Source organism: Gobio gobio (genome assembly GCF_949357685.1).
Source record: "Gobio gobio genome assembly, chromosome: 16".
Lineage (NCBI taxonomy): Eukaryota > Metazoa > Chordata > Actinopteri > Cypriniformes > Gobionidae > Gobio > Gobio gobio.
This window is the reverse complement of record NC_137109.1, coordinates 31642520-31654913: the sequence shown is the minus strand read 5'-3', so window position 1 is coordinate 31654913 and position 12394 is coordinate 31642520. Positions and strand designations below refer to the sequence as shown.

Below are 12394 nucleotides of genomic sequence, written 5' to 3'. Positions count from 1 at the left end.
AAGAAAAGAAATTTAAAATGGTATATAAATTAATTTTTAAATGTATGTTTAATTGTCAATTTGAAATGTGATAATAATAATAATAATAATTAAAGCTGCAAGCAGCGATGAAAGGGCCCTCGCACCCATGCCACCGGTGTCACCCGGTGGCTTTAGGAAAACAGAGCACGGTCACTCATTTGTATTTTGTATTTATGACTATAACTAAATTTTGGTGTGTAAGAGGTCTTCAGGCCAGGGCACCTATCAAACGTGAAGTTTGAGGTAGATTGGACATTTTATGCATGAATTACAACAACTTCCTGTTTCATGATGATAATAGCATGCTTTAGCACTCTGCTAAGTGTTTCTAGCATGTTTTAGAATGTTTCTAGCATGTTTAGTACTCAATTGCATATTTTAGTATGTTGCTTGTAGTGCATCAGAGTGTTAAACACGTAACTTCCTGATGGACATTGTATGCCTGAGTTACAACAACTTCCTGCTTCGTGGCTTTAATTGCATATATTTGCACTTAGCCAAGTGTTGCATGATTTAACGTGTTTCTAGCATGTTTGGTACTTCATGGCATATTTAAATGTGTTTCAGGGAGTGAATTACAGTGTAAAGCATGAGATTTCCTATTGCCAGCAGGTGGCGCTATGACTAACTGATATTGGCATATAGATGTCTTCAGGCCAGAATTCAGGCCAGTAAAGTTTGGGGCAGGTCGAACATTGTATGCCTGATTTACAACAGCTTCCTCTTTCATGGCTAAACATCGAAATTTGCGAGGCCGCCAAGGACATGCTCCTCAGCGAAAACTCAAGATCTTTGCAATTTAACATCACAAAGGCCTTTAGATTCGACTGTACAAATATGATGTTGATCTGAATAAATCTCTAGGAGGAATTCGTTAAAGTACAACGTCAGGGAATGGCAAAAACTGCAAAAATTGTGCAGAGAAAATTCAAAATATCTCACTTTATTTTGGGTTTCAGATTTTGCTCCAAGGAGTTTTTTCTAGGTATTGGGCTGTTGCATGTGTCTACCTAATTTCATACTTGTACGTGAAACATATAGCGTGAACAGCGATTCATTTAAATTTTGTAGGTGGCGCTATCGAGCCATTTGCCACACTTAATTTTGAAACCCATATCACATGTACATTTTCACCACTTCTGACGCGTGTGCAAAGTTTCATGAGTTTTCCAATATGTTTAGGCCCTCGAAAAATGCGATTCATTTTGAAGAAGAAGAATATTAGACTGAGCAATTCCAATAGGGTCCTCACACCATCGGTACTCAGGCCCTAATAATAATAATAATAATAATAATAGTAATATATTATTCCTATATGAGTAAGAAAGCTATTTTCAAAACTGACCCAATAAAGCAACTTAGCTCAACCAATAACGTCAGTTTTTAAAATAGAAAATAGATTGGCGTGGCTAAGACAATATATTTTCATCCAGTGGCAGGGAAGTGTTTGAGAACCTGTTTGCATTTTTATTGCCGTTTAGTGCCACAAAAACCCTTCACCTTTAGAGAGCTATGAGATTAAAAGGCAAATGTTTTTCAGATTTTTATCCTGAGGACTGGAACTGCTCAGATTTTACATGAATTTTACTCTGCAAAATTGAAACGTATAGCCTATGTATACAAAAATGGCAAATAATAAGCTATGAAATCAATCAAATCATAAATGAAAGGCTTTTATTTTTAATTTTTACAAGTTGTCTTTTTGAGTGTAGTGCACAATATGCCGAATTGGTCATTCACTTACTCATTTATTTTTATTGTACCACCAACATGTATTTTTTTTTGTCAGACTCCTCTAAAACATTTTTTTGTTGGAAGGTACTGTTTTTAAATGCCACTAGGCAACTATTTTATTCGGCGAGTTCTCTAATTTCACCAGGAATAATCCTAAAAAAAAGTATCAAATATTGAAATTAAAAATCTTTTTGCTATATGTTTGCTATAATGATAACATGTAATATGATAATAGTGTTACCACTATTTGTTTCTCATAAAATACATCGGTCTTGTTATGAAAATAGCTATATGGCATGGCATACTGGTATGACAATAAAAACGAAATAAATAAATAAACTGTGAAATTGTCCGCTAAAAAGAAGTCTTTGGTGTAGAGGACAGTGGAAGAGTGCTGGTAAGGACTCTCCATAATCTCCGCTGTGGGGGATGAATGTGTGTATTTACTCAAGGCCTGTCCCAGGTGCTATAGAACCCCACCGGATTAGATCAGGACATGGTGCCTCCCCTTACTTCACACACACAGTCAACAGTGAGCACCCCACCCCCAGACACACACACACCAGCAGACCAGAAAGGGAGGATAAATTCCCCTGCTATCCCTCAGTCTCTTTTATTCTGGACCCAGGAAAGAAAGTGATAAATGTGAAGGAAATGCACCTTGGAATAGTCAGTTTATCAGCTGATTCCATCATTCTGGATTGCTGTGACTTGTTCAGGAACAACTGTATGACTCTACATCTAGTTGTCTCAGGAAAGGAGATGGTGGGCCTGGCTGTCTCCTCCTCAGCAGCTGTTTCTGGTAGGTGTTTTGTTACTCGCACGTCTTTTTTTCCTTGGGAACTAGATAATTGTATTATTGAATAGCTTTCACATTTGTCTAAATGATTTCCGTACAAGCTAAAGTGAAACGTATTGATTAGTTTTACTTAACTTTAGCTATTCCAACTTGAATTTAGCATAATAAATCCATCAGCAGTTGTAGCTGTATTAAGCCGTAGGCATTTTAGTTTTTGAGTTTATATGTTGCTTTACGAATAAATCTATTTAGTAGCATCGCACTCATAAAATGAGTTTTAACAGGTGTTGTATTTGTTGTCTAAGCAAAATACGCTTGTAAAATAAGATTTCACCAAGGTGTTTAGAGCTTTCTTGAGGAGTGCTGTGGTTTTTACAATGGAGTATGCATTACTATCTCTGGTAGGCATCTTTAAGTGCTTTGGCTGCACTTTTAATGAGGTGAGGAATGTTTCCTCGCTTTGCGGCTATGTGTGAGGTGCTGAGTGCTAAAGCACTGATGCAGTTCTGGGAAACCGCCCCGTTGTCCTCTAAAAACACAGCTTTCAACGCCAACTTTACATTCCTCAACATGGCTTTTAGATTACGTTGAAACAATATGACTGTCAGTAAAGTACTTTCAAGCGAGCAAGAAAGAATAATAGATTATCAACTCTGATTTGCCTGTGAGATCTCGCAGACAGAGATGAAAACATCTCGCATGGGGTCGATCCAAAAGAAAGCATCAAACACCCATGCCATCAGGAGAACCTGAGCGCCGGTGTGGATTTCTGTGTTCTCACTATGCTGTTTTGATGTGGTATTATCAGAGAGGACCACATGTGCTGCTCTCTGGAGGGGAGTGGGCACGGAGCCCTGTGTTGTGCTTGGCTTTGGAAATGACCCTCCACAGGTGCAGCTCAAGATAAAGAGAAGCACAAATGTGTTTGATCTCATGTAAGAGAGTATCTCTGTAGGAATCATGTATGCTCCGCTGCGCTCATGTTGGTTTAAGATGGTCCTAACTGCCCTCAAACTTTTTGTTCAATAAGATTTCCTAATCTTATTTGCTTCACCTGACTTTATGCTTCACCTTCTTTATGGGAAATACAGATACATGAGTACATGAGGAAATACAAATACCTAAACTAGCTGGTGAACATCTTTCTATGTTGTTCCATCTGGTAGATCAGCTAGCACTAACTAGCATCAACCTGCCTAAACCACACAATTCTACCTGTTAAGTTTTTCTATGGTTTAATGAAGCCTATTCTGTAATTATTTGTGTTGCTTCATTTGTTGTTACTATTCAAAAATTAGATCATCACCTGGTTACATTTCCTGTGACTTCACTTCGCAAAATAGCTATGCATAGCTAATAAATGCACTATTCTGACGCTTATTCTTGCCCTGCTCTTCAAACTGAACTGCTCACACATGCTGGGTTTTAACCCTACATTCTTCAAATAATTTGCCAAGTGGGCGCATGTAGCATATTTGGGACATTGTGCCACTTTAGTTGCTACCCAACTGTGGTCACCTGGAGGAGGTCATGGTGAGGCCAACACGTAAAGTTAAACTCAGGCTTTTTGTGATCGCAGGGGCCTTGTGTCAACAAGTCTGAATAGAGTAACACTCAGACTTACACACCGGTGGGAGTGCCTGCAAGGCAGCTAGGGACACGATGAAAGGAAGTTAGATGTTTTGCAGTACATTAGTCAATAATAACTGTGGTGAATCAAAGAAGAAGAAGAAAAACTCCACTCTTGTCAAAGCAGCAGTACGCTGACCCAAATTTCACATGAGTAATTTCTGTGCATGTGGGTGTAAGAATGTGTTTGTGTGAATTAGAGTATTTGTGTTTCTTTGTGGCTTTTAAACTCCTCACCTTCCCCATGGAGAGATGTGATCCTGAAGCGTTTTGACATTTTCTGGACCATAGCACAATCTGACTAGAAGCACATCTTTCATTAAGGTTTCTCAGGGGGATGTGGAAGAGGGTGGTGGCCGTTCATGTACAAGTGAGGGAAGCACGGAGAAAATAAAGAGAGACAAGCCAAGAGGCTGAAATACTCCGGTATCTTCTCGAACTATACCATACCATACTTTAAAAACTCCTAAGCTTGTTTATGTCTTGATATCTTACACAGTTTGGACCAACTTCAATTCCGAACTGGAGTGAAGCCATGAATGTGCAGAAAACCGATATAAAACTGGAAAACAAAAGTTCTTAGTAGAGAACAAGAAATGAATACATTCATTTAGCAAGAATGCGTTAATTTGAACAAAAGTGACAGTAAACAAGACTTTTACATCATTACAAAGATTTCTATTTAAGTAAATGCTGTTTTATGAAGTCTCTCTTCATCAAAAAAAAAATTATGAAGAAAATTGGTTTCCACAAACACATTAAACAGCACAACCATTTTCAACATTGATAACAATAAGAAATGTTTCTTGAGTACCAAATCGGCATATTAGAATGATTTCTGAAGGATCACGTGACACTGAAGACCAGAGTATACCATACCGATCCCAGACTTTTGAAGACAAGTGTATATTATTAGCTCTGAGATTTTGGTTGAATTCCTAAAAACATCCATATGAAAAAATTCAACAAATATTGCTTTTTGACGTAAGAGAATATTGCTACATTATTGCGAGGTACACTATATCACAAATGTTTTAACTGGTAATTTGCTCTGGCTATTCTAGATAGCTTGTCTGCAGCAGGAATCATATCTTTCGCTATCTTTTTTGTCACTTCAGCATTTTCTCTCTGCTTTTGAAGGAATTCCATATTTTAGTGTTCATTGCTCATGGAGTTTCTGACAGATGAAGTAGTGTCTTGACCCACCACACCTGTTAATATCAGTATTAAGCCCACAGGCCCTGAGGTGGATACTTTGACTCAGCTGACCCTCTGTCCAAGCCAGATTGTCCAGCTGTGTGATGGACATGGATGATCAGCCCTGTTCACACTCCCTCTCTCTCCAGCCTTCTGCTCGTGATCAGTGTGGTCCCAGTGTGTATCATGAGCTCATATCTACTGGGGCAGGAGGTGTTCACATGGCTTGATTACTTTCCCTGAACAAAACAGTCAGAATCCTTCCACATCAGCAAACCTTGTGCCCAGGCACACACTGCCTATAGGGTCGCTGACAATCTGTTTTTTATTGTTTCATGCTTTGTTTTTTCATTCTTCAAAACATACTTGCAGTCCAGGTTTTTGGTTGCATGTTTTCACTAATTTGCTGACTGTGCATTAGCTCAAACTCATAGGCTCAGCATTAGTAGTAGCGGGTCATTAGTAATGGGTTTGGGAGAGAAAATGTGGTTTAGCTGGCGTGGAACTATGTGAACTTCAGTTTGTGGGCGGTAATATCTGTTGAGATATAGGGATGTCAGCCCTCCTCCTTCAGATTAAAGCTCCACACGCACACTCACGGCAATGTCATTAAGCCCTTTCCTCTGCATAATCTAGACGTAAGAGACCAGAGGTTAACCCACTGTCTTAACTTGTCTTAGCGGAGTTTAGATGTCAGGCTATGAATGTATTTATTGGGTTTGGACCCTCCTCTGATGCTCTAAGCTTGCTAGGTGGGATGGGAAGCTCGCCACAGATCAGAGGGTACGTCTTTGACTCTACGCAGGGGTTTTTGGTTTCAACAACAGGGCGGTTTTCATTCCACAGAGACCTGGATGAGAGCTTGAGAGTCCCAGCGTGAAGTTTTGAGCTCCAAACCTGTTCCAATTTATAATCCTGCTGACCTGTCATCATCCCTCCTGCCCATAACTCATAGTCCTCTGACATGTGTGTCCATACTGAAGACACTCTGTGGAATATAATGTAACAAAGAGCCATGCATCTAGATCCTTTTTGATTCAGTCATCCCAGTTTTACAAGCTTTTGAGAGTCAGAGATTGATGATTAATGATGAAGACTAGAGTTGATCTCAAGCCTGCTAGCCTCTCTTCTGAAAAGGGTCAATGATATATATGAGTGTTTTTTTTTTATCTTGGGTTAGCGTTACAAAGTTCTTAGGGCTGCATATGGTTTTAAAAAGTTTATACCATTTTTAAGAAGAAAATGCCATGTAGTGTAAATATCAAATGAAAAGTATTTATGAATACATGTGAGTGTGCATATTATAATCTTTATTAAAAAAAAATTATATACATTTTATTTAACATATTATATATGTATTACATAATTAAATTTTTGTGGAGTCACACTAGATGACATTTTTTACTTTTTGCAGCACCAAAAAATATCTAGTATATTATGGAAGCTTTTTTCCGCCACAGAATAAAAAATAAAGGTAATTGCAACTTTTTATCTCACAATTCAAATTTTTTTTCTCAGAATTGCGTGATATAAAGTCACATTTGCGAGTTGTGCAGTTGTGAGTGTAGTCAAGTCATTATATGCGTGGATTGTATTTTTAACGTATTAAAAAAATTGTACAACAATTAGTGTCACGTCATTGACCAAAAGCCTCTGCAACTGACTCTTGTTTTCATTTGCTCTCTCATGCTGAAGGGTTGATGGTTGGTCTAATTAATCTGTTGTTATGACAAACACTGACAATTGTATAGTCTGGTCTTTATGGACATCTAACCCTGAACTTTGACCTTCAGCAATGGAGCTTTTGGTGACGGAGTTGCATGTGCTGTTGAAGCTGTTGGACCATGAGACCCTGAGCTGTGCTACAGAAGAGAAGAAAACGGCTGTGAAAAACCTTCTCAGACAACTTCAGCCCTCAGGTAAATATCTAAAATCAGTTTCTAATGGTTATTATCTGGTTCGAGCTGAGTTTAGTGGTTGGACAATCAGCTGGTTGACCTTGAAGAGCATTGATGTTGCTAAAGCCACCATTTTGCTCAGTTCAGGATTTATGCAGGAAAAGTCATCCCTGTTGTAGACCATTTTGGTTAGCAATTAGATCTGGTAGACCACCTTGGATAAGCCTTTTAGTCCCCGTGGTCTCATCAAATTGATTACCTGTTTTTTGTCCAGCAGGGAACTGCACATATATTTCAAATTAACTCAGAAAACATCAGTCTGACAGAGAACCAATACACAATATGCTTGAGACAATTTAGACAAAGAAGAAACCCTTTGGAACAGAAAGTGACAAGACCAGAGGGATAAACATAAACCTTGTTTCTCTCATAAATGAGACTGGAAAAGCTTTTGGCAGTTGTCTTACATACATATGTTTTCTCTTTTCTCATACTCATTCTTTGCAGTCACTGGAAAAGACTATATGTACATGAACACCTCAGTATACAGAAACGGAACCAGCTTTGTCGAATCTCTTTTTGATACGTTTGGTGAGTGGGGAGTATTTATGAGATTTACATCTAAACATCCTCAATTGTTTTGAATTTTTTTACTCATAAATGTGTTTGGATGTTTCTACAGATTGTGACCTCGGGGACCTGAAAGTTGAAATGGAGGATCAAAAGAAAGAGCCAGAGACAAACCACACCGATCACACTGTCTCCAAGCCGGTAAGAAATCTTCCCTCAAAAGATTACCCACAATGCCCTGCTTCTTAGACCTATTGCTAATGCATCATTAACCCTGATGTCAGTGTGTAATAAAGGGCTGTGCTCTGCAACGATGAGATACGGCAGAATGATTAATCGTGCTGCAGTGAAACCTGCTCTTCTCTTTCCAGCTGCATTGCACTTTCAAGGCAGGTTGTTATCTTTAAAGTCACATCACCATCAGCCCTTCACTGAGGTCCCCACAGAGCCTGTTATTAAGAGAGCGCACTCTTCCAGCAGTCAGATTTTTCATTTCATTGTGTGTGTCAGTGTGTTTGTGTGCCATTATAGCACAATAGTCCTGCATGGACAGTATCTGACTTTTTCTCAGCCGTCATCCATGTGGCATGTGGGTTTGGCTTTTGATTGGATGCAGCGGTCACATATCATTTGTTATTGGAGTAACTTGCCGAGTGGTGGAACGGAGCCACATAACTTTGCGATATTGTGAGGACTCACTGAAAAGCAGATGTTAAGTTTGAATTAATGCGATGGGGCAGACAGATGGAGTAAGTCATTGTGTTTGCCACATTTTTTTTTACCAGAGCACGACGGGCTCGCCTCCCCCCCTGCCCAACACACCACCTCCAGAGGATTACTATGAAGAGGCCGTGCCACTCAGCCCTGGAAAGATGCCAGAATATATTACCAGCCGCAGTGAGTCTCGTTGCTGTATGTCCGTTGTTTGGAAAACATGGCATGGTCTATATAAATTCCTATAGATAAAATAACTTGGAGATGTTACAACTTTGTGTTCTTTCAAGAGTCTGAGTGTTGATGATAGATCTTGTCACTATACGTAAACCACTTGAAATCAAAGTTAAATGTAGTTTTCAACCCATTTTACACATTTTTGATTTTTTGAAAGAAAAAGTAGGCCTATTGGAGTCTAAAAAGTGGATGCTACATTCCAGAATGGAGCTATGCTCAGTTTGAAGTTACAAAAACAATGTCTAAATAGCTATTGGTTAACATTACCCAAAAGCCTGCAAAGTCTAAGTGACATCAGCGGAAAAGGAAAGTCATTTCAGAGCACATTGTTATTTTGATGAAAAATTGCAGAGATAAAGTTGTGCTTGAATTGTACAATGAATTGTTTAAAATAATACCAAGATTGTCCATTAAGAAAGTAAATAGGGTCAAATTCGTTCCATTGACTTCCAGTTAATTGCATGCAAATGCAGGAGACCAGAAACACAAGCTCATGCAAGAAAGTTTCGCATTTTGCTTCATTTCAAAGTTTCAGTTTAAACTCTAAATTCTGCAAATTCACAAATATGGTTTCATCTTGACTTTTTTTTTGTTGGCAAATGTTTGTTGTTGCTTGATACTGATAAAGTCAGCAAAAAAGGGGGACTGCCCACTTCTGTAGGTTAATCAAGTTCGCTTATCATAGATATCAGTGTCAAGAGTCAGGTTGAGGACTACCACAATGATAGTTGCCCCTTCATTTCAATTTAAAGCAATATAAATATCCACGTTTGGGATATTTAAAAAAATGAAGAACATACTCTCACTAAAAGTGTTTGCGCTTCTAATAAAGCAAGGACTCAGCACATCTATATTTCACAAATCAGTGCATTCACATTTTCATGCAAAATTTTGTATTCTACTTGGTTTAAAAATTATTTTAAAAGGGTAGCTACTATTTTTTTTTTCATTGCACTGTGGGTCAAAAAACCCCTCCTCATATATGATGATTGTTTCCCAAAGATTAGGGAGAGCATGCTAAAAAAAATTCCACACAGCCTATTTTAAATATATGGCATTGCGCATTTCTCTACAGGCAGCTCCAGCCCTCCTAATTCCATTGAGGATGGATACTACGAAGATGCTGAGAACAATTACCCAACAACACAAGTGAGCGGACGACGCAAGTACTCCTGTAAGCGGGGGAACCCTGATGCTATAAATAGTGTTGTCATTTCTTATTAGTAGTATTACTATGACATTACTCCTCCTGCAGATAATGACTCGGATGCCTTAAGCAGTTCTTATGAGTCATATGACGAGGAAGAGGAAGAGAAAGGCCAGCGTTTGACGCACCAGTGGCCCTCAGAGGAGAACTCCATGGCCCCGGTGAGAGACTGCCACATCTGTGCCTTCCTACTAAGGAAAAAACGCTTCGGCCAGTGGGCCAAACAGCTCACTGTCATCCGTGAAAACCGACTCCAGGTGAGCTGCAAAAAGCCCTGAGGAATAAAAATTAACCTTGATGCTATTATGAGTGAAACATGCAAACCCCTGAATCTTGTTTTATAGTGTTATAAAAGCTCTAAAGACCAGTCGCCCTACACGGATATACCACTCAGCCTGTGCTCTGTCATCTACGTGCCCAAAGATGGCCGGAGAAAGAAACACGAGCTCCGATTCTCTCTTCCCGGTGGAGAGGCGCTGGTGTTGGCCGTGCAGAGCAAGGAGCAGGCCGAGAAATGGCTCCAAGTAAACACAGTCCCTCACTTTCTCGCACGATTGAGTATCCATTCATTATACATACACACAATGGATGTATCGGCTGCCAGGAACAATATTGCACAAGAGGAAAATAGCTTTTGTAAAAGGGACCCCCTGTGTGATGGACTATGTTTACATGCGTAGGAACCGCTTATGTGTGCGTATCTTTGTGTGACTGCAGGTGGTGCGTGACGTTACAGGCCAGGGGAATGGGTTGGACAGCCCATCATCTCCCATGATTCCTAGGAAGATTGAACTGGATAAGGTGAGATCCCAGCACATATTTGTCTTATGCATGACTCCTGTGCATCTCATCTTCATTACTGACATATAAAGTGCGCCAATGAAGAATTGGAGTAACTTTTGGGATACGCTCATTCTGTAAGTGGTCTTTCTGTGACTGGAGTAGGTTAGAAAAATAATCCCACCTACAACACGTTTAAAAAAATTAAAATAAAAAGTATTTTAAAAACATAATATTGCCATGCTACATATTATTAATAGTTTTAAGTATCATGAGTAATGGCTGCTGAAAATTCAGCTTGGCCATCACAGGAATAAATTACATTTTAAATATATTTCCATAGAAAACATTTATTTGAAATGCTAATATTATTTTACAATATTACTATTTGTACTGTATGTTTGATCAAATAAATGCAGCTTTGGTGAGAGTAAGAGACATCTTTCTCAAACATTATAAAATTATACCAACCTCAAACTTTTGAAAGGTAGTGCATATAACTCTGTTGTTCTGGATGGATTTGTCTCTGTCCTCTATCATTGTGTTTAATTACATCCCCAGTGCTGCTGTGAGGGCTGAGCTGTCTGTGTGTGTAAACAGGCTGACAGCGTCTAAATGTTCTGGGCTCACTCTCCATCTGCTTTAATTAAAAGGTGTCAAGCTCAGGGTGGTCATTTCTGTCAGAGCAGTTGGAAATAATGTGCTGAGTTTAAGGGACCTGTTGTAAGAGGCAGAATCAATGGGAATGCTATGATGTGTGTTTGTATGTCAGGAAACACATTTTATCTGAACTTAGCAGTCGGCTGTGAGAGGTAGACTGCGCTGGGAGTGTGTTTCCTGTCGGAACTCTGCTGTTGTAGCTGTCTGGCCACAACAGCAACCTGTTTTTTAGACCTAGTTTTCAATAATCGACATATCCTATTGTACAGCATTATTCATCTAATAGTTATGGATATTTACAAATTTGGCATATGTAGTTTGATCTGGCTGTGCTGTTGTCCCTGTAGTGGTGTTCTGCAGAGAAGCAAACCTCAGATTCTGACAGTGTGCCAAGTGGAGAAAGTGCTCGTGACGGCCGGGAAAATGGTGAGATCTTCAGTTTCACCCCACTGCTCTTCTCTGATTACACCATAGACTCCACAGATTTAATTCCAGGTTTATTCTTCCTTATACAACTCACGGTTCTTCTATCTTTATGTTTATTAGTGGTGTTTCTTAAGACAAGCATTTAAAAAAACAAAAAAACACCTAAAATTTACCAATAAAAAGTAATGAATTCTGCAGTGTTTTTTACACCCTCACTGTACAATAAAAGAGGAACCAGAACCATTTCTATAAACCAGAATGTCTTGTAGACTTAGGGTTGGGCTATCAACACCAGTATCAACACTAGTAACCGCATATCAATGTGTTAAAAACCACTCAGTATGCCTTAGCTATCACATAGCAACACCCTGGCAACCACCCATAACATCCTAAAACCACTCAGAATGCCATAGAAACTGTATAGCATATCTCTGGCAACCGGCCAAAACACCCTGATAACCACATAGCAACGTGTTAAACCAATCAGAATGCCTAACAAAACCACACAGAAATACCCTGCCA

The 12394-nt window shown here is 39.2% G+C and overlaps 1 protein-coding gene across 4 annotated transcripts in view; it reads left to right on the top strand.

Annotated features, from left to right (window-relative positions):
• Positions 1-12394, top strand: part of afap1l1a (actin filament associated protein 1-like 1a) — a gene marked incomplete at its 5' end in the record, with an annotated part of 38087 nt that overhangs the window by 18471 nt on the left and 7222 nt on the right. For 2 of the 4 annotated variants that reach the window (XM_079838825.1, XM_079838824.1), the window contains 9 exons: positions 7174-7299; positions 7786-7869; positions 7961-8049; positions 8634-8745; positions 9875-9973; positions 10055-10263; positions 10351-10530; positions 10724-10807; positions 11794-11872. In XM_079838825.1, the coding sequence (XP_079694951.1) occupies positions 7174-7299; positions 7786-7869; positions 7961-8049; positions 8634-8745; positions 9875-9973; positions 10055-10263; positions 10351-10530; positions 10724-10807; positions 11794-11872 (1062 nt within the window). Of the gene's footprint in view, positions 1-2311; positions 2558-7173; positions 7300-7785; positions 7870-7960; positions 8050-8633; positions 8746-9874; positions 9974-10054; positions 10264-10350; positions 10531-10723; positions 10808-11793; positions 11873-12394 lie in introns of those variants that run through there. The other 2 variants (XM_079838822.1, XM_079838823.1) reach the window with 2 other exon arrangements.